The 27096-nt window shown below is 43.8% G+C and overlaps 2 protein-coding genes and 1 pseudogene across 2 annotated transcripts; all 3 read left to right on the top strand.

Annotated features, from left to right (window-relative positions):
- On the top strand, nt 1-9889 carry LOC135702801 (uncharacterized protein K02A2.6-like; annotated as a pseudogene).
- A 2380-nt stretch (nt 9890-12269) lies between these two features.
- Nucleotides 12270-14465, top strand: LOC135702777 (nose resistant to fluoxetine protein 6-like). Its single transcript, XM_065223821.1, has 4 exons — nt 12270-12555; nt 12623-12944; nt 13003-13624; nt 13696-14465. The coding sequence occupies exons 1-4, from the start codon at nt 12270-12272 to the stop codon at nt 14461-14463; spliced, it is 1998 nt and encodes a 665-aa protein (XP_065079893.1). The 3' UTR covers nt 14464-14465.
- Nucleotides 14466-18070: 3605 nt separating this feature from the next.
- On the top strand, nt 18071-20304 carry LOC135702800 (nose resistant to fluoxetine protein 6-like). Its single transcript, XM_065223843.1, has 4 exons — nt 18071-18386; nt 18446-18767; nt 18822-19446; nt 19510-20304. The coding sequence occupies exons 1-4, from the start codon at nt 18071-18073 to the stop codon at nt 20302-20304; spliced, it is 2058 nt and encodes a 685-aa protein (XP_065079915.1).
- The last annotated feature ends 6792 nt before the right edge of the window (nt 20305-27096 follow it).

Here is a 27096-nt window from a genome sequence, read left to right as displayed (position 1 = left end):
ATGGAGATAGATACAGGTTCTGCTGTGACAGTTATTAGCAGTTATTGTATACACGAAGTTATTCAACTCGATTCCTATTTCCAATTGTCATAAGAAGCTCATAGTAGTCGATGGATCAAAATTAGACGTAGTTGGGCAGATAGTAGCAGAAATCTTTCTCAATGGACGCAGATGTGCATCTAAATTTTTAGTGCTGAAGACCTACAGCGATTTCAGACCACTGTTGGGAAGAGACTTGATGACTATGTTTTATCCGAACTGGAAGAATAGCTTTCTTGAACCGGAAATATAATTACAATTAGCACGAAGAAGCTATAGGTATGATTAAAAATAAATATTCCAAAGTATTTTGCAATGATTTCAAGCTGAACATTGCATTAGGTCCTAGGTAACATTGATCGATTCTCTTCGTCATTTTTCTCTTTCGTTAATAGCTTGATCACAGTACCGTTTCTTAATGTGTTTGTCTAATTAGATGCTAGATAAAAGCTTCTTTTATCGATCTGTGTGCTGAAAATACCTGGGAATGTCTTTACATGGCTGTGGTGATGCAAAAAAAAGTCGACGAAGAGAACCTGTCAATGTTACTTAGGACCTAATGCAATGTTACGCTTGATTTATCTAATCTTATTTCAGGATTTGAAGCTGATTTAGTTTTTACATCAGATCAGCCGATGTTTCGAAAACCTTATCAAGTACCTTATAAAATTAAAGAAAAATTTCTAGAACATTTGGATGGTTTGGAGAAGCAAGGTATTATCACGCCGATTAAAGCAAGCAAGTGGGTGGCACCGGTGATAGCGATTCTAAAAAAAGACAACAATTTGCGAATGGTAATTGATTGCAAAGTGTCACTAAACAAAGTACTTTTGCCTAACACTTATCCTCTTCCGCTTGCTCAGGATATTTTTGCTTCGTTAGCAGGTAGCAAAGTATTCTGTTCTTTGGATTTGACAGGGGCCTACACCCAGTTAGAATTGTCCAAGCGTTCGAGAAAATACGTTGTTATAAATACGGAAAAAGGCTTATATACATATAATCGCCTCCCACAAGGTGCGTCTTCTAGCGCTGCTGTGTTTCAACAGGTTATGTCCTTAAATGAGTAGAAAATTTTAGCTGTTACTTGGACGATGTAGGGTAGAGCGCTACTTCGTCGTAATCGCCCATTTCCGTTCTATCGATCAAAAAAGATCAATAATATCAATGATTTCACCGTGAACAAATCAATAATACCTATGTTTGTTCCGATTCGTTAGTTCATTAGCTACAACATAAACCCGGTTAGAGCGCATTGTATGAATATTTACGCTCATTGTTCTCAAAACAAAAGAAGCGCTCCCTGCGAATCCCCTTTTTCTACGTTTATCCGTAGAACGAAGAAATTCTAATGGCGTTTCAATGCGTTAGGACGGAATTGAAACTCGTAGAACGAATTTAGAATCAAGAAACAGTATTAGATTTTAAACAATATCTCAACAATTTGTGGCTTTTTATCAAATCCAACGGTACGTCTAGAAAGGTGAATTAATTTAGAAGTCATCTTTGACAGAAAAATTCCATTTTTTGTTTAAACTCGTTCAGGAAAGAGAGGTAAAGTGCGCGTCGTGCTTAGTAGGACGGAAATAAGATCAAAAAACCTACTTATTGCAGCAAAATCTTTTCGGGAATGTTTGGAAAAAGTGGAAGAAGTACTTTTAAGACTTGCCGTTGCAAGCATACGTGTTAATTTAAAAAAAAAATGTAAATTTTTCGTAAACTCGTTACACTACCTATGACACTTAATAACAAGTGAAGGTTTTACTCCTGAAAAACTTTCAACAATTAAGGTACCACAAAATGTTAGTGAACTTAAAGCATACCTTGGAATGGTAAATTATTACAACAAATTTGTGCCTAATTTGAGTTCAAAACTTAAATGTTTGTATACTTTGCTAAAGAAAAATGCACAGTTTAATGGACTAATGATTGCGATGAAGCGTTTAGAGAGAGTAAGGATAACTTATTACAAGCAAACTGTGAAAATCCACCGATATTAGCTATGGGCAAATCACCCACGGCGCAGCTAATTATTGTTCAACTTACCCGTGCAGCAACGGAACCCAAAAATGACCTTTCACCAACTGACAGGAAATGTGTAAGGAAAGTCATGACCTACCTAGTTATTATCCATCTCATATCTTCTAGTTATAAAAAGTATTTTTAAACAATAAATAATGATAATAAATTACTGAATCTTGATCCATCGCTTTCTGTTACCTCAATCCCAGGTCCCGCAGCATAGCCTTCACCTGGTGCTTGATGATCGGTATTCCATCCGCCGAGTGCAACTCGCGTTCTGTAATGATGAACAGTTCTTTGAACTGCTGCGTCCGGTGGGTCAGCTTTCTGGCGTGCTCTGTTAGGAAAATCTCTAAACACTGCAGCGCTTCCTCCGAGTGTAGATAGTGCAAATCCAACACTTCCACATTGTTCAGCGTCAGCTTGTGCACCTCCATGATGGCATTCGAGGCCTTACTGCTGTACATATCGATTTTGGTTCGAGGAAGCCGGGCAACCCGGACATAGTACTCGGCCACCACAGCCATGCCCCGCTGAATGGCATTCCGTGCCTTCTCGTGGCATTAGTTTTTCAGTTCCTGGTGGTCCTGGGACATATTGTGGCATCCTTCGGCCGTTTTCAGGTGAAGATTGATGTCGTCTTCGCTGGATGACGGTACCTGCTCGACCGTTGGAGGCGGCGACGTTGAGAACGAAGGAAGTGGTCTCTGTTTTTCGGCTTCTGCTCGCTTCATAAGAGCTTCCAGTTCGCGGGCGATTTGGTTTCTCAGCTCTTCCGGAATGGAATTGTTTAGGATATAACCGTTGATTTCGTTGACCCAGCCGTTGATTTCGCTTCGGTACGCCGTTAGGGCGTACTCCATTTTCATAATTTCGTTCAGGTTGGGGGAAGCCTCGATGGTCTTTTTGAACAAAACGCTTCCATTTGCTGTGCCAATCGCATCTTTTTTCATAAAATCTTGTTTTCCCCCTGCAGCTGTACATGGAATCCAAGAACGACAAATACAACTGTTCTGCCATTTCGGTAGCCATGAAAACCTTTGTTCATTCATTGGTTAGTTCGTCTAAGGAGATGGCACCTGAGCCATGCTTATCCTTGAAGGTGGCGTGTAGCTGGCTTATGAGATTAATTCCCAACGTCACTTCCAGCACTTCGGGATCGTTTGCTAATCTTCCACTTTGTCTTTTCTTTTCGTTGTGTTCCGGGGTGATTTCGAGCTGACGGTAGACCGATCGATTTCGTAGCCCCCTCCACCACCACCACTACCGGAGGGATCACCGGAAGGCACTTGCGATACCATGACCTACCTAGTACCATTGTTTCATTGCAATCACATTCAAACGCGAGTAGGCCGCCAACCGCACCGGCTTCCAAATTATCCGCTGTCTCGAATTCGTATGTCTTTTGCTCTTCTAGCAACAGATTTGCTGTCCAATCACCGTGCCCATTGCAGTTCTCGAACAAATCCCACAGATACTGTCTGTGCCTGACCAGAACAATCCGTTTCTTTTCCGATTTCTTCTTTTGGCTGGGCTTGACTGGCGTCACACCTGTGAAAATCCGTCCTCACTCGTTTTCTCAGAACGGCCGTCTCGGTCGCGTTCTCTCCTGTGACTTTTCCACGGTGAGGAGACGATTTTTCGCAAATCCGTCCTCATTCGCATTCAGAACGGCCGTCCCGGTCGCGTTCAAATTTCCAATTTTCCTTGCAAGTGGGTGATTTGCCCTTTATTACCTATCGGTGGTCTCCAAGATTCCAGGTTCGTCTCCTGTCACGGTCGCCAGAAATGTGAAAATCCGCCGATATTAGCTATGGGCAAATCACCCACGGCGCAGCTAAGTATTGTTCAACTTACCCGTGCAGCAGCTGAATCCAAAAATGACCTTTCACCAACTGACAGGAAATGTGTAAGGAAAGTCATGACCTACCTAGTTATTATCCATCTCATACAAACTTGCTTACATTTCACGATCCAAAAAAACCTCTGGTCGTAGTGACAGATGCATCTTCCTATAGATTGGGAGCTGTACTTGCTCAGGTTGAACACAACACGGAAAAACCGGTATGCTTCACATCTATCTCACTTAATGATGCACAAAAGCGATACCCAATACCGAATACCCTCGCGCTTGTTTGCGAAGTTAAAAAATTTCACAAATTTTTATTTGGGCGGAAATTCAAAGTATACACCGATCATAAACCTTTGTTAGGAATATTTGGAAAAGTAGGAATGCATTCAATTTACGTACCGAGATTACAGCGCTATATAATGGAACTTTCCATTTACAATTTTGAAATTGGATACCGTCCTGCTGCTAAAATGGGAAATGCTGATTTTTGCAGTCAATTTCAGTTAGATCAAAAAGTACCAGCTTACTTAGATCAAAATGCCATCAAAAGTTTAAACTTTTCTAATGATGATTTTCCGCTTGATTATCTGTTAATTTCAAGAGAAACTTAATTGGATAAGTCTCTATCAAAATTGATTGATTTTGTAACTTTTGGTTGGCCTAAGAACGTACCGTATATTTTTAAAAACTATTTTGCACAAAAATATAATTTGTAAGTAGTGGCTGGAGTGCTGCTTATGATAGATAAGGTAGTTAAATTTTTGTTCTCAAAGAATAAAGAAAGTTTGAGTGCTTCTAACTATACGTTTATTCAGGTTGACATCTACACTTCGAATGACTAATTTTTCCATCTCGGTCGCAGCTGTAGGTTGCTGCGATTACTTGAATGGAACATCGTTCAGTGCTGCAAAATCTCGACAGTACACGGTGATATTGACAATTCTGCTTTGGTCACTCATTGCAGCCAGCAGTCATAGTCAAGGCAAACCATGTCAATTGTCAATGACAATGCTGTCAGTGACGAACATGTGCAGATTTATTTATTAGCTAAATTTGTAACGAAATTAAATGACTTGAGCAAAACAATTACATGGATCCATTTTAGTGAATAAGTATCTACGTCCTGAGCTACTTGGATAACAATAATGTGACACAGAATATACTAAATTACACTTTTTGCTACCAGGTGAATCTTTGTCATTGACGAAAAAATGAATGAGATTTTGACGAAGGTTTTTTTGAGGATCAAGTCTGTCAGTGACTATGTGACGAACAATTTAGTCAATATCGCGCGAAAGTCTGTCAGTGACAATGACAAATCTCAGCACTGATCGTGATTACTTGGATGGAACATCTCCCCTCTTAATTCATCCAGTACTCCTCGAATCTAACTGATAACGAGTCTGCCGGCGTTTCCTTGTTGCTGGCGGAACTGGTACTGGATCTTGCTGTGGTGGATTGTCTGCCTCACTATCATCCGAAAAATACTCCGCCTCATCACTTCCAAGCTCTTCATCAACTGGACCAAGTTCGTCGGGCACTGCAGCCGGTATCGTTGCCGGAACGGATGGTACGTCTAGGCCACAACCATCGAAGAATACCGATAACAGACTAGGACCTTGGCTTGGACTAGGATCTGGACCAGATTCGACCGCACGTTGCTTCAGTTAATTGGCATGAGAACGGATGAGCCGCTGATTATCCTCCAGGAAAACGTTGTAGTTGACTTTTCCGACACGCTCGATTACTGCCATTTCCAGGAATTTGCTTGATGGACTTGAGCATATACAGCATCACCCGGAACGAACTGCCTCGAAATCGCTTCTTGTTGAAACGCTTGTTTTGCTCATCTGCTTTCGGTTGTGCTGCTGATGTACGGTTGTGTTGCGGTAGTAGCATTGACGGTCGTCCGAACATTATTTCTGCAGGAGATTTTTCACCTAGGTCAGCCGTTGGTGTTGACCTGTAAACTTGCAAAAACGTCTGCAATGCTTCCTCCAGTGTGTCTCCTCCCGATTGAATCTTCCGAAGAGTGCGCTTCAAGGTGTCCACGAACCGTTCTGCTAACCCATTTGAAAAATACGCCGTCCACAGGTTCTGCGTAGTCAATATGGATGCGTGACCACGGATTATCAGGGATGGGCCACGATTCAAGCGTTGTTTTGACTGGTCCTTTTCCAGCAGTGCAGCAGGGAGTGCATTGCCGGACGAAATTCTCGATGTCGTTGTCGATTCCGGGCCAGTAAACGAAACTGCGTTCAATAGACTTCATTCGTATCATGCCGGCATGTCCGCGATGAAACTGCTTCAGGATTTGCCTTCTGAACTTGCTCGGAACGACTACCCTGTCGTGGAACAGTATACAGCCATCGACGTTGGTGAGAGACTCCCGCCTGTTGAAGTAGACTCGAATCTCTGGATCTTCGACTGATCGTGCATCGTTTGGCCAACCCTCACGAATGAACTGCAGCACCGCTTGTAGTGGTTCATCTGGCTGTGTTGCACTTTTGATGTTTGCGAACGAAACTGGTACTCGATAGTGTTTTGAATAATGCTCACCATGTCTTTTTCTAGGGATATCGCTGCCACAACGTACTCCTCTTCTTGCTGCTTAGAACGGTCGATAAGTCTTGACAGCATATCGGCGCATCCGAAGTCGTTGGTAGACACGTGCCGAATGTCGAAGTCGTAGTTGAGAAGCATCAATGCCCATCGTTGAAGTCGATTTGCGGTGTGCAAAGGAATGCCCTTCTTCGATCCAAATATTGATAACAGCGATTTGTGATCCGTGAGCAGAGTGAATCTGCGCCCAAGGAGGTACTTGTGAAACTTCGTTACCGCAATTATTAGTGCAAGTGCTTCTTTTTCCGGCTGCCCGTAACCTTTCTCCGCTGGAGTGAGGGATCTTGATGCGTGCTTGATTGCCTTCAGATGTCCATTCGAAAATTCATGGAAGATGACTGCACCGATGCCCGTGCTGGAGGCGTCCGCTGCTACGATAATTGGTAACTTCGGGTCGTAATGCGTCAGCAACATATCGGACTGCAGGACTTGCTTGAATTGCTCAAAAGACCGTTGGCAATCGAAATTTTACTGTCACTTCGAATCCTTCTTGAGTAATTGGTCGAGAGGATGACGAAGTTCATGGATGTTGCGCACGAATCTGCCGTAGAAATTAACGGCTCCCAGGAACGATCGCACTTCGGAAACATTGGTGGGTGCCGGAATAGAGGCGATGGCTAGCTTCGGCGAAACATGGTCCGGATACAGCAGAAACTTGATTGCAGAGAGTATCGAACGGAACCGACCACAGGTTGAACATGTCGATCCAATCAATACCCATTACGTTGAGATCTGGTGATGACGTTACGAAACACTGACCACGCTTGACCATGTCATTGAGGACTGCTTCACAATGGAACTCTCCGATGAGAGCGAGTGGTCCACCAGATGCGTTGGAGGCTTCGATCGATGATGGAGTTAGCTTTGGTCGCCTCAGTTGCTGCCAAGTTTTCTTGGAAATCACCGTGATATCACTTGCAGAATCCAGTTGTAGCGAAGTCATGACACCGTTGATGTTGATGGTCACATACTTGCGTTTCCGGTTGCTGTTTGCGATGTGCTTCACGAAAATTCCCTTGGCTTGAGATCTGGGACCGACCTTCTTCTGGAACAGCATCTTCTCTCGAGGTTGAGTTGCTTGAAGACTTCTTGATGCAGCTACAGTAGCCTTCTTTATGACCGATGTGGTTACATACCTTGCAGAGATGATCAGAAAATGGACAGTCACAGACGTAGTGCATCTGACCACACTGCCAGCATGGAGTACGAGGAGTGGACTTGCTTTCCGTTTTCAGTGGACGATGCTGGTTTCCGGGTTTCTTCTCCGAAATGCTATGGACCGAATTCTTCGAACTTGATGGATGTTCGATCATCGTAGTGTCCGACTTGATGTTGACGAGCCGCTGGAACTCGTCGATCAGAGTTTGAATTGTCACCGGAGCATCAGCCGTTTCACCTTCAATCCGGGATAGAAGCCTTGCTCGAATGTCCGCGTAGCGTGGTGCTTTGAGACCACAGACGAAAATCAAGCACTTGAAGTGATCAATCTTCAAATTCTGGAACTCGAACTCTTCACATGCCCTGTTGACTTTTCCGCCATAGGTGATTATGTCGTCGGCCTCGGACTTGAGTAGCTGCATGCACTGGTAGTGTTTGTGGAATACGGAGGTCTGTCTGCCGAAGATCTTTGTGAGCGTCTTGACGGTATCGGCATACGTGACGTCCTTTGGTAGTTTCGGAAGGATATAGTTGACGTAGCGACTGTGAGAGGACGTGTCCAACTTCCGGAGCAGAAGCCTAACTTTTGCTGCGTCGTCCAGACTTCGTGCGTCGCTTTCAAACAAATCCGAGTAACGGGCAAACCATTTTTCGAATGTGGTGCCGTTCTCCGGATCGAAGCAGAACTCGCTGATGTTCGTCGACAGGGATTCCAAAACATGCTCTGGGTTCGTTGCTTGTGGAACGGCCAACCGCTGGAGAAGCTGCAAAATCGCTGCTTAGAGTTCTTCGTTTGTCACCGCCATCCTAAGTTTGAGTGCTTCTAACTATACGTTTATTCAGGTTGACATCTACACTTCGAATGCCTAATTTTTCCATCTCGGTCGCAGCTGTAGCTTGCTGCGATTACTTGAACGGAACATCGTGATTACTTGGATGGAACAGGTAGTTATCCCACAAATATTAAAAAAAGGTATTTTGAAACTTTTGCATGCTAACCATGGTAAAAATGAAAAAGCTGGCAGACATAGAAATATATGTTAAACGTTGTGAATCTTGTGCAAAAATGGAAGTTGTACCTAAATCAAAGTTGTTGGGGTCTTGGATTCCGACTACACGACCTTTTAGTCGTATACACGCAGATTTCTTTTACTTTGAAGGTAAAACCTTCATTCTCATCGTAGATAGCTTTTCAAAATGGTTAGAAGTCAAATGGATGCGTTATGAAATAACAGCAAAATTAATCAATAAAAAATTTGTATCGTTTTTTGCAAGGTTTGGCCTTCCAGATATTGTAGTTACGGACGGAGGACCGCCGTTTAATTCCCAAGAATTTATGGATTTTCTAAAACACCAAGGAGTTAATGTACTCAAAAGTGCGAGTAGTTAAGGAAGTGATTAAGAAGTTTTTATTAGATGATCGAATTAAATCATTAGACTTAGAAGATAAGTGAAACCTTTTCCTCATAAACTACAGAAATAGTTGTCTTGACTTTTTTTTTTATTATAGTCACTTTAACGCTTTTGGGTCATTCGTGACTCGTCCGGGGGTGAGATTTGAACTCGTGACTTTGGCGTGAGTGGTATGAATGCTAACCACTACACCAGGGTCGCCCCCAGGAAGGAATATTCCCTTCTGAAAAAGTGCTCGGTTTTAAACCTAAAATGCTTATGGATTTATTAAATCCAAAGAAAACATATAAAACATTTATGGAGAAAACTCCTCAAAAGAACTGCAATTTTGAATACCTGGAATACAGTCTTCCAAATATTCTTGACAAGTTAAAGGCAGGGGATAAGCTGTTATATAAACATTTCAATAAAAAAGAAGTACCTAAATGGTTAGTAACCAAGTTTGTTAAAAGAATTTCCACAAATATTTTCCAGATTGCTTTGGGTACACATGTACTGACGGCTCACAAACATCAGCTAAAGATGGTGGAACAACCGAATCGAAATGCTAAGGTCATTGTCGCTAGTACACACAATACTAGACGAGCTTCTATGGACGCGGAAGGAGAGTTCTTGGGATTTCCGAACGAAAATGCCGTTTCCGTTGACGTTGCCGACCCAGGAATAGAGGCCGTTGAGAAATCGGTGATTGAGACGAGACCAATTGAAGATGTCGCTAAACGGTCTGAAACTGATGATCAATCTAGAAAGAGATACATTGTCGAGAGGAGGTCCTATAGTGTGTAACCGTTTAGTTACAATGTCCTAGGTTTTAATTTGTGCATGTTGTTTTAGGAAACTGTAGTGTTTGTTTAGTGTCAGTGTTGGGTTAGTAGGATTAGTAGGATTGTAGGTAAAATTGCTGTTATTGAAAAATGTATAAATTTGTCTTAGTAGGTAGTTTGAAAATGATATTTGTTTATAAGCTTGATTGGATGTGACAGGATCGAAAGGGTGTTATAATCAACTGTGGTAGAAAAACTCAATAGGCGAAGGAGCTGATATGGATGGGTGGTGATAAGCTACAAGGAAGGAAAATGGAGGAAATAATAAGGAACGAATTGAAAACTTGATGGGAAAAGGAGGGCTTTTGATAGCTGGGATGGTCAACCATTGCCCAGAAGTAAACCGGCGTTTGTGCCTAGAAGACGTGAGTGGAATGAAAAAGTGAACCAAAGTGCAGAGAACGACCTTTTTATGTTCCTGGTGTTCATTCAAGTAACTGAATTTGACCAAAAATGATTTTGGCTTGGTTTAAAACAACCATTTGTCCTTTAGGACCTTTTGTTTGGTATTCCACGGAGATCCTCACGATCGGCACTTTTCGACCAAGTCAGTCTCGGCTGTCTTGGTCTAAATGTCAAGGACCTTCAGCTATCCGGCTTAATAATTGCTAGAAAGGAGAGCATCCTCGGACTTGGTAGTCCTAACTATTAAGGAGGAAGACCCTTCTCGGCTCGACCAAGGTGGCCTTGTCACGGTCAGCTGATGTTCGCCAACGAAGGGAGACGCCGTTGACATCGAAAAGGCTACTTCAGTAGCTGCACAGGAATTGCTTTATTCCCTGGTTGCGAACCGCCATCGCAACGCGCAAACCCAAGCATCAAACCCGCCATTGTAGTGACCACAGCTCCAGTCACCAGGCGCCATCTTCCAGACCAGCTTAAGACACCGATCCGCCATTGTCAACGGAGTGAATAAGCCACGGATCGCCATCGCGGTCAAACAACAGCTGCCCAACATAATCACCGCCATCGTCCAGCAAACACCACCGGTACGTACCAAGGAAGCAGAAACCCACAGAACACACCCCATAATAGCCCAATAAAACCATCCGCACAATAGTTCCATTTTAATAAACTTTTAGACTTTTTCCACCCACACTTTAGCTTCCAATTAATTTCACAATCACGTAAGAAATCCCACAGTTTCTGCACAGTTTGTTCCGCGTACCCCTCCAAATTACCAAGTAGCATGCCGGCCCTGTGACACAGTTCAGGGGTCTCATGCTACTGAGCTAGATATCCGGGAGTCTTGGTTGAGCCACATAGGGTGAGTCTCATCTAGTCTCAAGTGACTCGGTCGAAGTTGAGGCGAATCAGTCAAGATCAAGAGAATTTGACGTTCTGAGCATAGTTAGTGTTAAATTATGTAATTTGTCAACAAAAAAAGATTACCTATACAATGTGCTATCTGATTTGATATTGAATTATTCATTTCTGTAAGAATTGATATATCCATATATACCATACATACCATATATACCAATCATCGATTGTTCTAAAAACAAGGTCTAAACCTTCTTATACATTTACTTACCAATACTTACCCTTCACTCGAAGCTCTGTAGAGATTAAGAATAGAAGAGACGTTCATTCGTAGTTGAGCCGTATACGTTGACGGAGCCTAAATACAACAGTTATAAAAAGTAATTATATTAGAGTGAATCAATGATACCGAAAAATCCCAGTTTAAGATAATATAATGGGGATCCCTTCATCGATTGTTTTTCGACTTTTGACCGGATTTAGTCACGCAGTCTGCACCTTAAAAATTGTTATCTATTTTTAATTAATGGGTTATTTCATTGATAAGAAATACTACAGAGACTGCTTGGTTAAGTGGAACTTGAACCATAATACTACTTGACGTAATCTTCCATTGTTTAAACGATAGATTCATCATTCATAGAACCATAGTTAAGAGTAAAATGACACTTGGACTGGAATCTGAAAACGGTCATTTTGCAATTATTTAGCTAATTAATCGTTTTACAGACCTGAAACTTGAACTTATTGTTTGATTATCTGCAGGAAATTATGAGTTACATTTTCAGCTGTCTTCATTAAGTACCTCGTGAGATTCGTGGTCGGAATATTGCAAATCGGTACAGCAAGAGTGTTGGTTCTAAGCTCCCGAGTGACCCTCATCTTCTGCTTTCTTCCGAAAGTGTGCACAAATTACGTTGTTGCTTAAGACGGAAGAGATATGTTATCAATCAATTCGAGAATGGGTCGTATCGAATTACCTATAAACGAGCAACAGTGAACGACGAGTCATTAGTTTAACCACGACCGTCGACCGGAGCCGAGATAGCCACGTTTTATTCCGCGAAAAGGAAATCGAAATGTGGCCAGCTTGGCTTTTACCGTTGTCCATCCTCAGCACTAGCACATTGCCGAATGGTGGTAAGTTGGATTATCATCATCAGCAGAACGACCGCAACCGCACGGAGCAGCTACGAAATGTGGAATTCAGCATCGAAGAGGTCCTGCTGTTGAACCGCCATTTTTTGGACTACCTAGCGGCGATCGACGATCAGCTTGCACAGGAGCTACCCGATCCGCAATGTACGATTGCGATGCGGCAGCTATCCAAAGCCTATCTGAATCGTGAACGGCACGGATTGGAATGTGAGTGAGAGGAATCCCAGTGGATGTTGGTGAATTAGTGTTTATAATGTGATAATTATTTCCGTAGGGTTTGACTCGTGGGGTAAGATTCCGTCAGGATTGTACCATCAGAATGGATACGCGGTGGGAAATGTCGACCAGTGCAGGGGATTTTCCTGGGAACACATCCGAGGACAACACTGCACATTCTTTGGAGCGTTTCCGAGTGACATGGAAGTACTCGTGTCCGGATTGTGTGTGCCACATTTCTGCGATCCGGATGCTGCCCAAGCGCTGTACAGTGATTACTTGAACACTCAAGGTGTTATGCTAGTACCGCTTATAGAGCAGGAGATGCTGTGCATCCGAGATGAAGAGTTCAAGTATGATGGAGCGATGATAACCGCCATGTGAGTTGCAATAACGTTCAAGAATTTCGTTGGCTAACGTTTGTTTTACTCATTTTAGTGTATTCAGCGCCATAATAGCGGGTTTGCTGCTGTGCAGTACCTTGTACGAAGTAGTACAGCTTGCACTAAAGCGTGACGTTAAGCCTTTATACAGCTCGTTCTCCTTGCTGTCGAACATCAGGAGCATTCTTCATATAGTTCCAAGATCCAAGAGCGCAGATAAGAAATCAAACATGATTGAGTGTGCTCATGGCATCCGGGCTCTGTCCATGATCTGGATCATAGTGCTTCACACTCACGAAACACTGAATCTTGTTCAGTGGGAAAATGCCCCGACACAATTGGGATACCTCAGAGGTTTCACGCCTTCGCTACTGTATTTCAGCGGTACGCTGGCAGTCGATACGTTCTTGGTGCTGAGTGGAATGTTGGTGGCGCTGAGTATGCTGCGGGAACTGGACAAAAACGGCAAAATTAACCCGTTGAAGTTGTATCTGCATCGATACATTCGAATTACGGGTCCGTTTGCAGCATTGATTCTGTTTGTGGTGTCCTTTGCCAGCTACATGGGCGAAGGTGTACTGTGGAAGCCAATGTTAGGCGATTTAAAGCAAGCTTGTGAGAAGAATTGGTGGGCAGCGCTTTTGTACATTCAGAACTATGTTGATCCGGGAAATATGGTGAGTTGATTTGACATCCTTCCAATTTGATTGTATCATTATGAGAGCTTTTAATTTTTTTTAATCTGCAGTGCTTATCGTGGTCATGGTACCTCTCCGTCGATATGCAGCTGTACATTATCGCACCGGCTCTTATCTATCCCTTGTGGCGATATGGAAAACGAGTTCTTATCGTTATCGCTGGTTTGGCTGTGCTTTCCATGGGATGCGTGCTAGCATCGTTTCTTGTCAATGAATTACGATTGAGCTTTTTCCTGCCATACTTTGATCCTCGCAAGTACATACTAACGTACTATCCGACGCACGCACGAATGGCTGTTTGGCTCTGGGGACTTGCCTTCGGATATATTCTTCACAAGACCAAGGACACCGGAGTGAACCTATCGAAGCGGTACTGGACCGCTGGTTGGGCAGCTTGTTTCACCCTGCTAGGATTGATTGTTTACGGCAACTACGAAATCTACACTACGGATGCACAGGAGTTCTCGTACGTCGTGGATGCCTTCTTCGAACCTCTGTCCCGGTCGGTATTCGGCTTCTGTGTGATGTGGATCATATTGGCATGTGTGAACGAGAAAGGTGGCCTGATTGACGACTTCCTCGGTGCTCCCATGTGGCAACCGCTATCCAAGTTGTCCTTCACAATGTATCTATTACACATACTGCTGCTACTGATGGCTTCGGTAGCACCTTCCAAAACGAGTACATATTTCAGTGTGATCGATATGTTCTACCGGATATGGGGAACCATCGGTCTGACTATCAGTGTGGCGTTGCTGTGGAGTGCTATTTTCGAAGTTCCATTTATGAGGCTGGATAAGCTGTTGTTGAAGAGTTGAGTGGTCGTAACGTTAGGCGATTACTCTTTTGTTTGAAGTAAATTATACAATTTGTCGAAAATAGGGGAAGAGGGGATAATAAAACACATTCTAGATTGATAGTTGCTAAGATAACGATGGTTTATTTTTATTTTTTAAATACCACTTGTTGACGCAACCTGAAACAAGTATGTAGAATTTGCAATGTTTGACTGCATGAACAGATTCTGTAATGTGGTCGCCGAAAGGTTAGCTTAAATTTCGAACAAGTTTTGTTTTCCCTAAATGCAATAATGCGTCTAGAAAGTTATCCCGTGAAGGTTTAATACGAAAATATGCGTTTTGGAAAATATTGCTTGGACGCTGCAGTTCGTTGTCTTCCACGAATGATTTAACGGTTTAACTTCTCAACCATTGTGGAAGGTCCCGGTTCCTCTTTCACAGTCGTGTCGATTTCAGCCATCTTTCATCATAGCCTGAGTTTAGATGTGGATCGGGGTTTTTCCAACTTTCTAAGTCAGGCAAGTGTAGATTGCATATTGATCATTCGCTGCCTGAAGTGGGTTCGAATTTCAGCGAACTGGATTTTGCTGCTAATGGAGGACACGTCACAGCTTGTTGGAACCCGGGACGCGCCGTAGAAAGCATTGTGGGAACCCCTAACCCTTCTGACACAGTCCTGCCATCTGCCGCCTCCAATAAGGTTTTGCACCGCCGGGGTTAACCTCAATCGGATGACTGACAGTTCAGTGGTACTGTTTACGAGGACTTGGTCGATTTTCTAAATAATTTGGGGGCTCATCCATCGGCACACCTTCGGAACAATCTCGTAGGCATTGGATTGTTCATTAAATAAAATGGGAGCACTGCTGGACAGCTGTCATTGAAGTTGTTCACAACAGTACGTGCTGTTTGACTGCGTATTTCAGAAACATACTAGGGGCATTCCTCGGGGTATTTACTATCGGCATCGTAAACATATACGCTATCGTAAAAATACCAAGAGCGGGATGTGCTGTCAAATCGGCCTACTGAACATCCATCAATGAGATGTAAATATCACGTAGGCAACAATCCAGCATTTCGTCGTTCCTCGCATCAATGTGATGAATATAGATGTGTCAGATTGTCCAAAAATGTCAAAATCATGTGAGCTACAATGCATCTATATGTGGTTGACAGTATAGTGGCTATATAGCAATGTTTTTAATTTTTAATTTGCTTTTTTTCTGGATTTTTCAAATAAGTTCTAATGTTAATTAATTTCTTAATGTATTTGATAAAATTTCCAAAAATATATTTATTACTTCCTAAATTATTCATGTTGTCTATCCGGTTTCCGAAGCCGTCACTGTTGTGGCCTTGGGGTCGCCCGACGATGTTCCACTCCCTGCTGATGGGATGCTTCATCCTGCATTAGAGTGATGCAAAATTTGAAATTTTCGCTCCACAATACTTAAACGATTCCAAATCGGATCCTGACTAACCTCTCAAAATTTGAATCCATTTGGTGAGAAACTGAGATGGCACAAACCATTTGAAGTTTGTATGGGAATTACTATGGTAAATCTAAGATTTTTGTTCGTGTCTATCTAATAATTCACCATATCGGTCTGCTTCAAAAACATTCAATTGTACTTGTAGGAAATTTTCCCAGCTACAACTTTGCTGCAGACCACTTTTTTTATTAAATGCAAGGATCGAAATTTATCAATGGTTCAATGCGCTAATGTCTTATGATCATGCTCAATCAACTGCTCAGCAGAAAACATTGGTGTTTCTGGGCACAAAAATCATGGCTACTATGTCACACTACAAAATACAGTGTTGCCTACAGAGCAGCTGGTTGATCTTGTCATAAGTTTACCAATCTCTTAAATAATTAATAACTTTTTACTGTCTTGTTTTACATATAAATGATCTTCAGCAAAGTTGTAGCTGAGATTTTTTTTTTATAAGAATGGCTATCAAACTGTTTCGCAGCTCAATATGGAAAAAGACTAGAAGGCAATGAACAAAAAGTTGAGATTTCCCATAGTAATTTACAAGTAAACTTCAAATGGCTTGTGCGAAGTCTGTTTCTAACTAAATGAGTTGTAACTTTGGGAGGCTAATCAGGACCCGATTTGAAACCATTTAAGCACTGTGGAGCGAAAAAGTCAAATTTTGCATCAGTCTATCCTGCATCGAAAGACTGCCACCTATCTTACCACACGAATCTAGGCACGAATGTAGCCGATAGGGCAATGGAATCTTGTTTATCAAAGACGTGGGTGTGTGTTCGGGTGTGTGCACCGGAAAAGTAAGGTTAAATTAGTTCCAAAACAATCCAATCCGTAGTAACAACTAATGTTATTTGGTGAAAAATGAATCTGATTGCTACGGCTGTGATCTTTTAGTACAGCCGGAAGATACTGAGCCACCGAGAAGATGGACCAATTGATCTAGGATTCCTCCTGCTGTTGGTTCACGTGGCAGCGCATTTCGTAATCCCTATCAGTGGCTTAGACTGACTCCATCCAGTGGAAGTGATGCTCAGACCCCGTTATTGCCATATCGACAAATATCCTCCATCCACTCCTGCAATGCTTAGTGCTGGCAAAGATGCCTCACGAAGTCTTGTGGAAAGCAATTGCTGACTCTACTGTATTGGTTGTTTCTGGAGCTTAAATTAAAATACATAAATTAATCAATGTTTAGTCCAATTTACCGAATCTTCTGAAAATTAATAACTGAATCGGTGGCGTCAGGTCCTCTTTGCTGGCCGTCCAAAGATGGGTGTTGACTACCGGATGCCACCGCCTCAGTCACTGCACAGTGTCGTGACCGGACCGAGGTTTCCAGCGGCAAAGAACTCGTATCGGAGAATGAGTTCCCATTCTTCCTCAAAACTAAAAAAAAAAAAAATGAGAAAACCACTTTTGAACGGGAATTAATTTTTTAAACTGAATCGAATTCAACATAGGTAAGTTATCAGCAATCTTTCATAAGAGCCCTGAAAACTCTCCCAAGTAAATCACCAAAATTGTCGTGTAGAAAAAGAGGCCCTCTATTCCAGGCTTTATCCGATGAAATTGGTGATTTCATAGATTTTAATTTATGCAAGAAGCCATCGTTTACGAAGCGGAATCATCTAGTAAACCAAAAACAAATACCGTGCGGGTGAGATTTTAATGTAAACAAACAAGTCATTTAATTTTGGAGTGCAAATAGCACATTCAATCCAGTTCTGACAAAAATGGGCGGCCAGCGGTGTACACGTGTAAGCATAGCTATATAGTTGATAACATGTCTGCACTGTCGGCATGTTTATCACATTTTATCTGCTTTAAATAACTCATTCAGTTTTGCCCCACACTGAGAAAAATAAACACGCCAATGCGTTCAAGTCTGACGAATAAAAATTCTGATATTTTTTTTTTCGAGTGTAACTGAATGTAAATGTAAGTTAATTGCCACGATTCATGTTGGCCGCAAAAGATATGCTTGTGCACGAAATCTTCGCAATATAATTTTACATTTCACAACAGAGACAGCAGTGGTGCCAAGTGGTCCAATTAATTGTTTATAGTTTTATAATGGGCAGCAAGGTCATTGAAACCTCTCTAAACAGATAAAATGACAGATTATGCTCATTGGGCCGAGCTGTCGAGTGTTAGTCGGTCCGGCATTGTTCATCAAGATGCGACTAATTGGGCTGCAATTACTGCTGCTGTTGGCTACTTTCGGATCTCCGGCTGGTTCGGTAGGTCAGAACAAGACACAAGAACGAAGCAATCAGCTTCAGATTGGCGTTGAAGAACTACTACTTTTCAATCGACACTTTTTGGATTATCTTGTGGTGTACAGTGAGTCGGACGAAGAGCCTTCAAATCGAGATTGCGTAGACACACTACAGCAGTTGGCGAACGCCTACTTGAATCGTGAATGTCATGGTTTGGAGTGTGAGTGATCTTAAGCAATAGTTTGAAATCAATATTATATGTTTGAACTGCGTTGCTAGGGTTTGACTCGTGGGGTAAAGCTCCATCGGGAATCTACTACGGAAGCAGTCACGTCTTCGGAAACTACGACCAGTGTCGACAGTTCAGTTGGCGGCAAATCCGTGGAGAGCATTGCGTCTTCGTAGTGTCCTATGCAAAGGGTATGTTTCCGTTCGTTCCGGGACTGTGTGTACCTTCTGTGTGCACTCCGAGGTTTATTCATAGAATATACGGAGACTACGTCAGCGGTAGGAATGCAACACTGGAAATTCCCGCCGATCCAAATTTACGCTGTAGTCACAATTCAGGGCTTGTCTTCCATGGAGCTGTTATTACTGCTACGTAAGTTAAAGCGCGGTGGTTGTCCTAAACATACGTAACCAGTTTCAATTTCAGAGTAATTTTCACATGCATTGCGATTCTTCTGCTGACCAGCACAATCTACGAAGCGGTTCAACTGGTGCAAGGTCGTGACGTCGATCCTCTGTACAGCTCATTTTCAGTATACCTAAATCTACGAGGCATCTTGCGAATCGTTCCCAAGTTACCATCCAAGGAAGCCGAATCGACATATGTGATCGAGTGTCTTGATGGTATTCGGTCACTATCCATGATCTGGATTATCATATATCACGTTCAAGATACGTTACCCAAGGTTCCGGTGATCAACCGTTCATCGAGGAGTGCCTTTCTAGAAGGTCCGGCCTCCACAGTCATGCTTCATAGTGGTGCTTTTGCTGTGGATACGTTTTTCGTGCTGAGTGGAATGCTAGTAGCATGGAATATGCTGAAGGAATTGGACAAGAAGGGTAGAATCAACCTCTTCCAGTTCTACCTGCAGCGCTACATACGTATCACGGTTCCTTTAGCTGTGTTGGTTCTGTTTGTTACTTCATTTGCCGTGTATGTGGGTGAAGGACCCCAATGGAAGCCGAGTCTGTTTAAAATGCAAGATACTTGTTCAAAGTATTGGTGGTCCACTCTACTGCACATTCAAAACTATGTCAATCCAGGGAATATAGTAAAGTGTTTTCACTAGTTCACTAACACCTAAGTTTTAACGTTTTGCATTTTGAAATTGCAGTGTCTTCTTTGGACATGGTATCTCTCTGCGGACATGCAGCTGTACTTGCTTGCACCGGCACTGATCTATCCGCTGTGGAAGTACGGGAAGCGATTTCTTCTCGTTATAGCAGGCCTGGCGTTACTGTCCATGTCGAGTGTGTTCATAACCTTCACGTTGTATGATTTCAGGAAGAGCAGTGCAGCTCCCAATGGCGATGGTCTGATGAATCTAACGTATTTTCCAACGCATACTAGGATGGCCGTTTGGCTATGGGGAACAATTTTTGGATATGTCCTCTACAAGACCAAAGCAGATGGGATCAAGCTATCCAGACGGAGCTGGAACATTGGGTGGGTCATCTGTTTTGCATGTATTGTGGTGATCGTCTGCGGGCAGTACGGATTCAACCAAACCGATTACCATGACTTTTCCGAAGTTTTAGATGCTTTCTACGCTGCGCTACACCGAACTGTGTTCGGCATTTGCGTAATGTGGATTATTCTAGCGTGTGTGAACGGCAAAGCCGGGGTCATCAATGACATTCTATGTGCTCCCTTGTGGCAACCGCTGTCCAAACTGTCATACACCATGTATCTATTGCATTCTCTGCTGATCATGATGGCTTCAGTTGCGTCGGTTAAACTGGAGATGCATTTCAGTGTTATGGACCTGTTCAATCGAATCTGGGCTGCCATCGGGATAACGATGAGTGTGTCTCTTCTTTGGAGTGCATTTTTCGAACTGCCGTTTGTCAATTTGAGCAAACATTTTCTGATAAATCGGCAGGTTTCCGATGAGGTTAAAAAGATATAAAATAGATTGCGGAGACTAGACATTAATTTTATAATAAGTATCTAACCTACACGTATTTAGCTTAGTAGCTTAAGAAATGTTCTATTATATAGATGTGGCCACAAAAATAAACAAATGCAGTAAAAGCGGCGTAATGTTAGTTTATGCACTGTATTAATGATAATTTTGTCCTTTTTGGCAAGCAATATTTCACCATATTTTCAACACGATTGAAGTGCATCCACTTTGATGTGATATTAAAATTAATGTTTTGCTGTGTATGATTATTATACTTTATCTTTATAGAAAAACATAAGTTAAAGCTAAATCTTCAAAAATCTGTAAATGTCTGCGGCAAAAATGAAGAGCCTGGTAAATGTCTGCAACAAAAATCAAAAGTCTGCACATTCAAAGACAGGTTTGCAAATCTGGCATCTCGTCTTGAATCATCGTTACCATCCTTGAATTCTGTAACACCGATATCTCGAACAAAATTATACAATCCAGCAAATTCATCAACAGCACCAGAAATATCAGATCCGGAAGAACTAAAGCACCAATTTTCATTACTGTTGAAAAATATGTCAGTCGTCTTCAGCCCACCGATGATGACAGAGTTCAACACAAACATCAGGTTGCTATGTGTATTTGATGTTGATCATCGCGAGTTACTGAGGCTGTGTTCCATTTGGAAATTTTTCACTTAAATTTGACACTTCGAGAATAAATTAAGATGTTCGAAAATCCCTCTGTTGTTGATCGGTCGATTTTCGAGAAAGCATCTGTCAAAGTTGATTCCTTGTCTGTCAGAGACAAGCCTGCTGGAATAGCAGGTTTATTTGAAAAATTTCCATCTGTCAAATTTAAGTGAAAATTCACCAAATGGAACACAGTCTGAGAGCTGTTCAGAATTTCTCAGAGTAATTCCGCGGATACACTTGTATGACCTACTATGAGCATGAGTATTATTTGTATAATAATTATGAGCACTATACAACAACTATACCAAAACTATACAATGGATGTGCTCATAATTTATTATACAAATAATGCTCATGCTCATAGTTTGTCATCTAAGTCTATCCGCGGCATTACTCACAATTAACTCTGATTTTACTCATGATTAAAAACTGTTTTGCCCCTTGGTCGGGCGACCCTCGGTGCGGTCGACACCGTACCTTACCTTACCAATCAGGCTAAGGCCTTGTTGTCCTCTACTGTTCGACTACTCTAGTAGTCTCCACTCTACTCGATTCATGGCCACACGTCGCCAGTCCCGAAGGTCGCCTTCTACTTGGTCGATCCACCTTGCCGCCCGCTGCCCGCCTCTTCTTCTTGTTCATGTTGGGTCGCTTTCGAGAATCATTTTCACTGGGTCGTCGTGCGGCATTCTTACGACGTGCGCAGCCCACCATAGTCACCCAATTTTTGCAATGTGCACGATGGATGGTTCTCCCAGCAGCTGGTGCAATTCTTGGTTCATTCACCTCCCCCACGTTCCGTCATCCATCTGCACTCCACCGTAGATAACCGGCCACACCTTCCGTTCGAAAACACCAAGGGCGCGTTGGTCCTCCACGAGCATAGTGCAGGTCTCGTGGCCGTAGAGGACCACCGGTCTAATCAGCGTCTTGTAGATAGTCAACTTCGTGCGGTGGCGAATTTTATTCAACCGAAGCTTCCTCCGGAGTCCAAAGTAGGCACGATTCCCTTCCATAATGGGTCTTTGAATTTCTCAGCTGGTATCATTTTCGGCGGTCATCAGTGAGCTCAAATACACGAACTCATCGACCACCTCGATTTCGTCACCGTCAATCTGAACTCGGGATGGGAGGCTAACATTGTTTATTTTATTTATTTATTTGTTATTTCATCTTCGATAAAAAATAAAAATCGTACAGACTACTTTACCTAATATTCTTAATCCTATTTTTAAAAGTACTTTTACTAATCACAAAATCGAAATCCTCGTTAGTATCGTTAAAAGCTCGCATACAAGCGTGGAATGGATTGTTGAAACCGTAACCAGTCCGGTAAGCCGGCACAGCGACAAGTTGTGAGCTACTCAACTGTCGGGGTGGAACGTATAGAGGGACATCCTGTAGTAGTTGAGGACAATCAATGTTGCCACGCAGTAAGTCAAACATAACTTTTTTTTTTCTTTTTTTTTTGTGATTTTTAGCCGTAGGTTAGTTTATCACATTTCATAGTAGAAGGTCAGGCTTAGGGTCTGCCTCTAAGGAAACGTTTCAGTCTAACATTAACGTAACGTAAAACTGGCTCTGAGACAACATTTAAAAAAACTTAATGTAAAATGGGAGTTACATCGGGACTGTGGTGAGGAATGGATGCGCGAACAAGGTGGAGCTCCACCTTAAGAGACAGTGCCCCAGTCCGGCAGAGATACCCCGACGGCAGGAAAATAGGAAGGTGGAAGAACACGGACAGCGCAGCCAACGACGAGAGTGCTAGATTTGGTTGTACAGGTGGGCGTCCTTCAAGAAAGCAATTAGTGCAGCCAGCGTCGAGGAGTCGTTGCCAAGTAGCTCCCTGATGTTCTCTGGGAGTCGGTGTTGTTCGCGTAGCCTCTGAAACTCTGGGCAGACACACAGCACGTGTTCCACCGAGGCAGGGATGCTGCAGATTGGACAAACCTTGTCGAAGGGTGTCCCACCAAAATTGTGGGAAGTCCTCGCATAGCCGGTCCAAAGTCTTGAAATGATCCGTTGGTCATTGTACTTGTGGCTGTCTAGCCAGGGTCGTACGGTTTCTTTGATCTTTCTCAGGAAAGTGGTCCGCGATTGAAACCATTCCTCCTGCCAGGCTTCCATGATAATATTCGCGATCCAACGCTTGACGTCTAGGAGTGGTACGTTCCTGGTGAAGCGGGGACCAGATGGACCGGATCCCGCCAGCCTGTCCGCAGCCTCATTTCCAGGAACACCGCAGTACCCGGGAATCCACGTAAAAACGGTTGAGGGTGGGGCATATCGTGTAATGGCTTGTATCCAGGGGTGGCTCAGGGCTTCGGCTTCCAGCGCCTGGATGACGCTGTGAGAGTCCGTTAGCACAAGGATCGGTTGATCTGCAGGAGTGATGGCTGCATCAAGAATAGCAGCGGCTTCTGCGGAAAAAACGGAACACTCCTCCGGTAGACTTTGACTTGTTGTGGAGTTTGGTCCTGCCACTCCGAGTCCCACTCCAGCCCGTGATCGAGGCCCCACTCCAGCCCCGGATAGACCGACCCAAGAAGTTCTGCAACAGAACGCCTCAACGCTACAGAGTTATCTCCGGCTTGGAATCCTCTCTTAATCCGCTTATCTATTTTGATAACGTTAGATCGCCAACTTTTCTCTCGATGCCAGTGGACCCTGGCCACCGGGGGGAGGTCAAGGTTGGCTGCAGTGCGGAGGGCTCTGTTCCCCTCGTTGAGGAGAAAGACCCTATCATTCCCGGATGTCTTAGCAGCGAGGACAGCGGCTTTCGTAGCAGTAGCTGCAGCAGATTGATAGCGGAAAGGGAGGACTCCGATTTCCGCACAAGCAGCGTCTGCAGGCGTGGAAGGTAGAAGGCCAGATACGATGCGTACGTAGGTATTGTATACCGGAGCGAGGATGCGGTTCAGCTTCTCGGTGGCTAAGCAGGTAATTTCAATGCCGTAGAAAAGTCGACTGTCGATAACAGCCCGGGCGACACGAAGGCGGATCTCGCGGTTACTAGAGCGGTGCGGGCGGGAGATTGTCCTGACGATGTTGATGCGGCTACGACAGTTTTCTTTCACCGTTCTGAAGTGCTGGTCGAAACTTAGAGTCCGATCCAGAACTACCCCCAGAACACGTACTGTTTTCTTAAGCGGAATTGGATGGTCCTGGATGGTGATCGGTGGTCCCCGAATCAGATGGCCGAGTGGCAGATATGGCACCGTACACTCATTGGAGCGGAGAGCTGGAAAACAACAGAAAGCGCCCACCTCCTGACGGCGGAGACAGCTGCTTGGGCAGTATTCCTGGTCCGTTTAGTCGTTCGTCCCGTTACGACGATGAGTATGTCATCGGCATAGACGATTACGTGCACGTTCTTGGGCAGTCGGCTGAACACCCCGTTCATTGCCAACAGGAATAGCGTTACCGCTATGACGGATCCCTGGGGCACTCCAGTTTCCTCGGGGAACGGATCCGATCGAGTGTTCCCGACAGTCACCTGGAAGGTACGATCAAGAAGGAAATTCCGTACAAAGTGCGTGATGTGGCCTTTCAGGCCCCAGCCGATGAGCTGCCTGATGACACCAGGCGTCCACGTCCTGTTGAACGCCTTTGAAATATCAAAGGATACTAACTCCGCATGGTGACCGTTGTCCTGGGCTTCCTTGAGTACATTCCCGAGGGCTGCAAAGTAAGTGGAGGAGCCATGTCCTTGCCGGAATGCATGCTGCCGTTCGTCAAGGAGACTGTTAGACTCCAGGAACTGCCTAAGTCGACGATTTACCATTCTCTCCATCACTTTTGCCGCGCAGCAAGTGAGCGCAATCGGCCTAAAGGAGGAGGCTTCTCCAATCGCCGCGTTGTTCTTCGGAATGGGCACTACCAGGCTTTGTTTCCAGAGGTCCGGATACGAGTCAGTGAGCCATAGGTCGTTGAAGAGGGCGAGTAGCCTCGTTTTTCCGTCGAGGGAGAGGTTTTTTAACACCGGGTATCCAATCTCGTCCGGCCCGGCAGATTTACCAGTACTGCTGCCGAGGGCAACCTGAAGCTCCCGGAAGGTAAGAGCATCGTTGATCTGGAGGGAAGGGACATCGGGTGGAATTCGCAGGTCACGGATGCTGCTTGTGGAAGGTTTGACGTTTAACTAGTAGCTGAATATTTGTGCGGTTTCCTAATCAATCAGCATACTGCGTGCAGAGTGTAGTCAGGCAGATTTAGCGGGTCGTCGTTCCATGGAAGGTTGCGCAGCGCGAATCGAATGAAAACCTTCTGAATTCTTTTGACTCTGATGATCAGCGATGCGTGATAAGGTGTCCAGACAGAGGCCGCGTATTCCAGGATGCTACGTACCAAAGTACAGAACAATGTTTTTTGTGCAAAAATGTCTGTAAACTGCCACGTATAGCGTCGAATGCATCCAAGAACCGTAGAAGCTTTAGCCGTGACAAGTGCAATATGTTCGTTGAATCTTAACTTCGAGTCAATAGCAACACCAAGATCACAAATTGAGGTAACACGCTCTAATGACACGGATCCAATTGTGTATTGGTGGTTGACGGTGGTGTTCCGACGGGAAAACGATATCACCTTGCATTTTCCTATGTTGACACTCATACAATTTTCTTGGCACCATAGGAGTAGCCTTTTTATGTCATTTTGCAGGGCGAGGCAGTCGAGTACGGTCGCGATGACTCTGAACATCTTCAGGTCGTCGGCGAACATTTGCTTAAATGAAGAAATCTGAAGGCACAGATCGTTGACGAAAAGGACAAACAGCATTGGGCCGAGCACACTTCCTTGCGGTACTCCCGAAGTAATTGCAAAGGCCTTCGAGCGTGCAGAACTGACCGAAACGAAGGAATGGCGGTCGGTCAAGTAAGAGAGAATCCAATCAACTAACCAAGTAGGGAATCCAATAGCTCTTAATTTTTCGGTAGTGTACACGTGTGGCACTGTGACAAACCCATGCTGGAACTCCGATATTATAGGATGAACCACATTGTACAGAGCATTGTGCACTAAGGTTTCAAAGACCTTACTAATGCAACAGAGGATTGATATTCCACGGTAGTTTTCAGCTCGGTTTCGATTACCCGCTTTATGGATTGGCACAATTGAAGCTGTCTTCCAAACATTGGGAAATGATCTTTCGCTCAGCGAACGGTTGAATATGCAGGAGATCGGAGAAGCGAGTGAGCGTGCGCAATATTTGAGCAGAGGTGGGGGAATACCATCTACCCCAGGGCCTTTAGAAACATCGAGGTCATTCAAGGCTTTCATAACGTCGTCCGGTGAGAAGCGCAACGTTGGGATATTCAGGTTGTACTTGTGGATGCGATCGAAACTTGAAGGATTTAGAGGAGGTGAATTTGTGTTGTAAACTGATTGGCAGAAGCGCGTAAACAAGTTAGCAACATCGACAGGGGACCTAGCAGCGATCCCGTTAAACTCAACTATGTCCGGAATACGATTACCAGACCGTTGTGATTTAAAGAACTTCCAAAACGCCGATGGGTGCTGCTTCAGATTCGCTTGCGTTCGCTGGACGTACTCCCCATAGCTAGGCTTCAACAGTCCGTTGTATCTCGTTTCGATTAATCGGAGACTATTTTTGCTCTCGTTGGTTCTGGTACTGAAATAGCATTTGCGCGACTTACGCAATACGTTCCGCAAATTACGTAGCTCAGGGCTTCACCAGGGTTGCACTGAGGTTAACCTCGTAACACGCCTCCGGAGAGGAACTCGCGCATAGAGTGTTTCATACAGATTGTCGTAGAATTGGTCAGCAATAGCGTTGACAGAAACACCATCCAGAATCTGTTGCCAATTGATAGTGGACAGTTCATTATGCAACGAGCCGAAATCGCAGTGCCTGAAATCCAATTCAGGTGGATATGAATCACAGTCCGATATCATATGCGGATTGCAGTCGGCATCAAGTCGTAAGATGAATGGCTTATGATGATGATCGATATCCAGTAGAGGGACCGGAGGCTCAAGAAGGTTAATGTTATCCGGATCACTGATGAAGGCTAAGTCAAGCAGTCTTCCATTCAAATTAGACAGTGAATTGACTTGGATTAGCCCGCTAGCGAGCATCGGTTCCGTGAGA

The sequence above is a fragment of the Ochlerotatus camptorhynchus genome, unplaced genomic scaffold, assembly GCF_037179485.1.
Source record: "Ochlerotatus camptorhynchus isolate MF236.1 unplaced genomic scaffold, CSIRO-AGI_Acam_v1.1 ptg000197l, whole genome shotgun sequence".
In the NCBI taxonomy this organism is placed as follows: Eukaryota; Metazoa; Arthropoda; class Insecta; order Diptera; family Culicidae; genus Ochlerotatus; species Ochlerotatus camptorhynchus.
Note: the sequence above shows the minus strand (reverse complement) of the source record. Positions and strands in the feature narration are given on the sequence as shown.

Bases quoted from the DNA above. Each gene is read 5' to 3' on its own strand.
- LOC135702777 (XM_065223821.1), top strand. From the start codon at position 12,270: ATGTGGCCAGCTTGGCTTTTACCGTTGTCCATCCTCAGCACTAGCACA. The intron at 12,556-12,622 runs GTGAGTGAGAGG...TTATTTCCGTAG, and splicing joins TGAACGGCACGGATTGGAAT to GGTTTGACTCGTGGGGTAAG. The intron at 12,945-13,002 runs GTGAGTTGCAAT...TACTCATTTTAG, and splicing joins GGAGCGATGATAACCGCCAT to TGTATTCAGCGCCATAATAG.
- LOC135702800 (XM_065223843.1), top strand. From the start codon at position 18,071: ATGCTCATTGGGCCGAGCTGTCGAGTGTTAGTCGGTCCGGCATTGTTC. The intron at 18,387-18,445 runs GTGAGTGATCTT...CTGCGTTGCTAG, and splicing joins TGAATGTCATGGTTTGGAGT to GGTTTGACTCGTGGGGTAAA. The intron at 18,768-18,821 runs GTAAGTTAAAGC...TTTCAATTTCAG, and splicing joins GGAGCTGTTATTACTGCTAC to AGTAATTTTCACATGCATTG.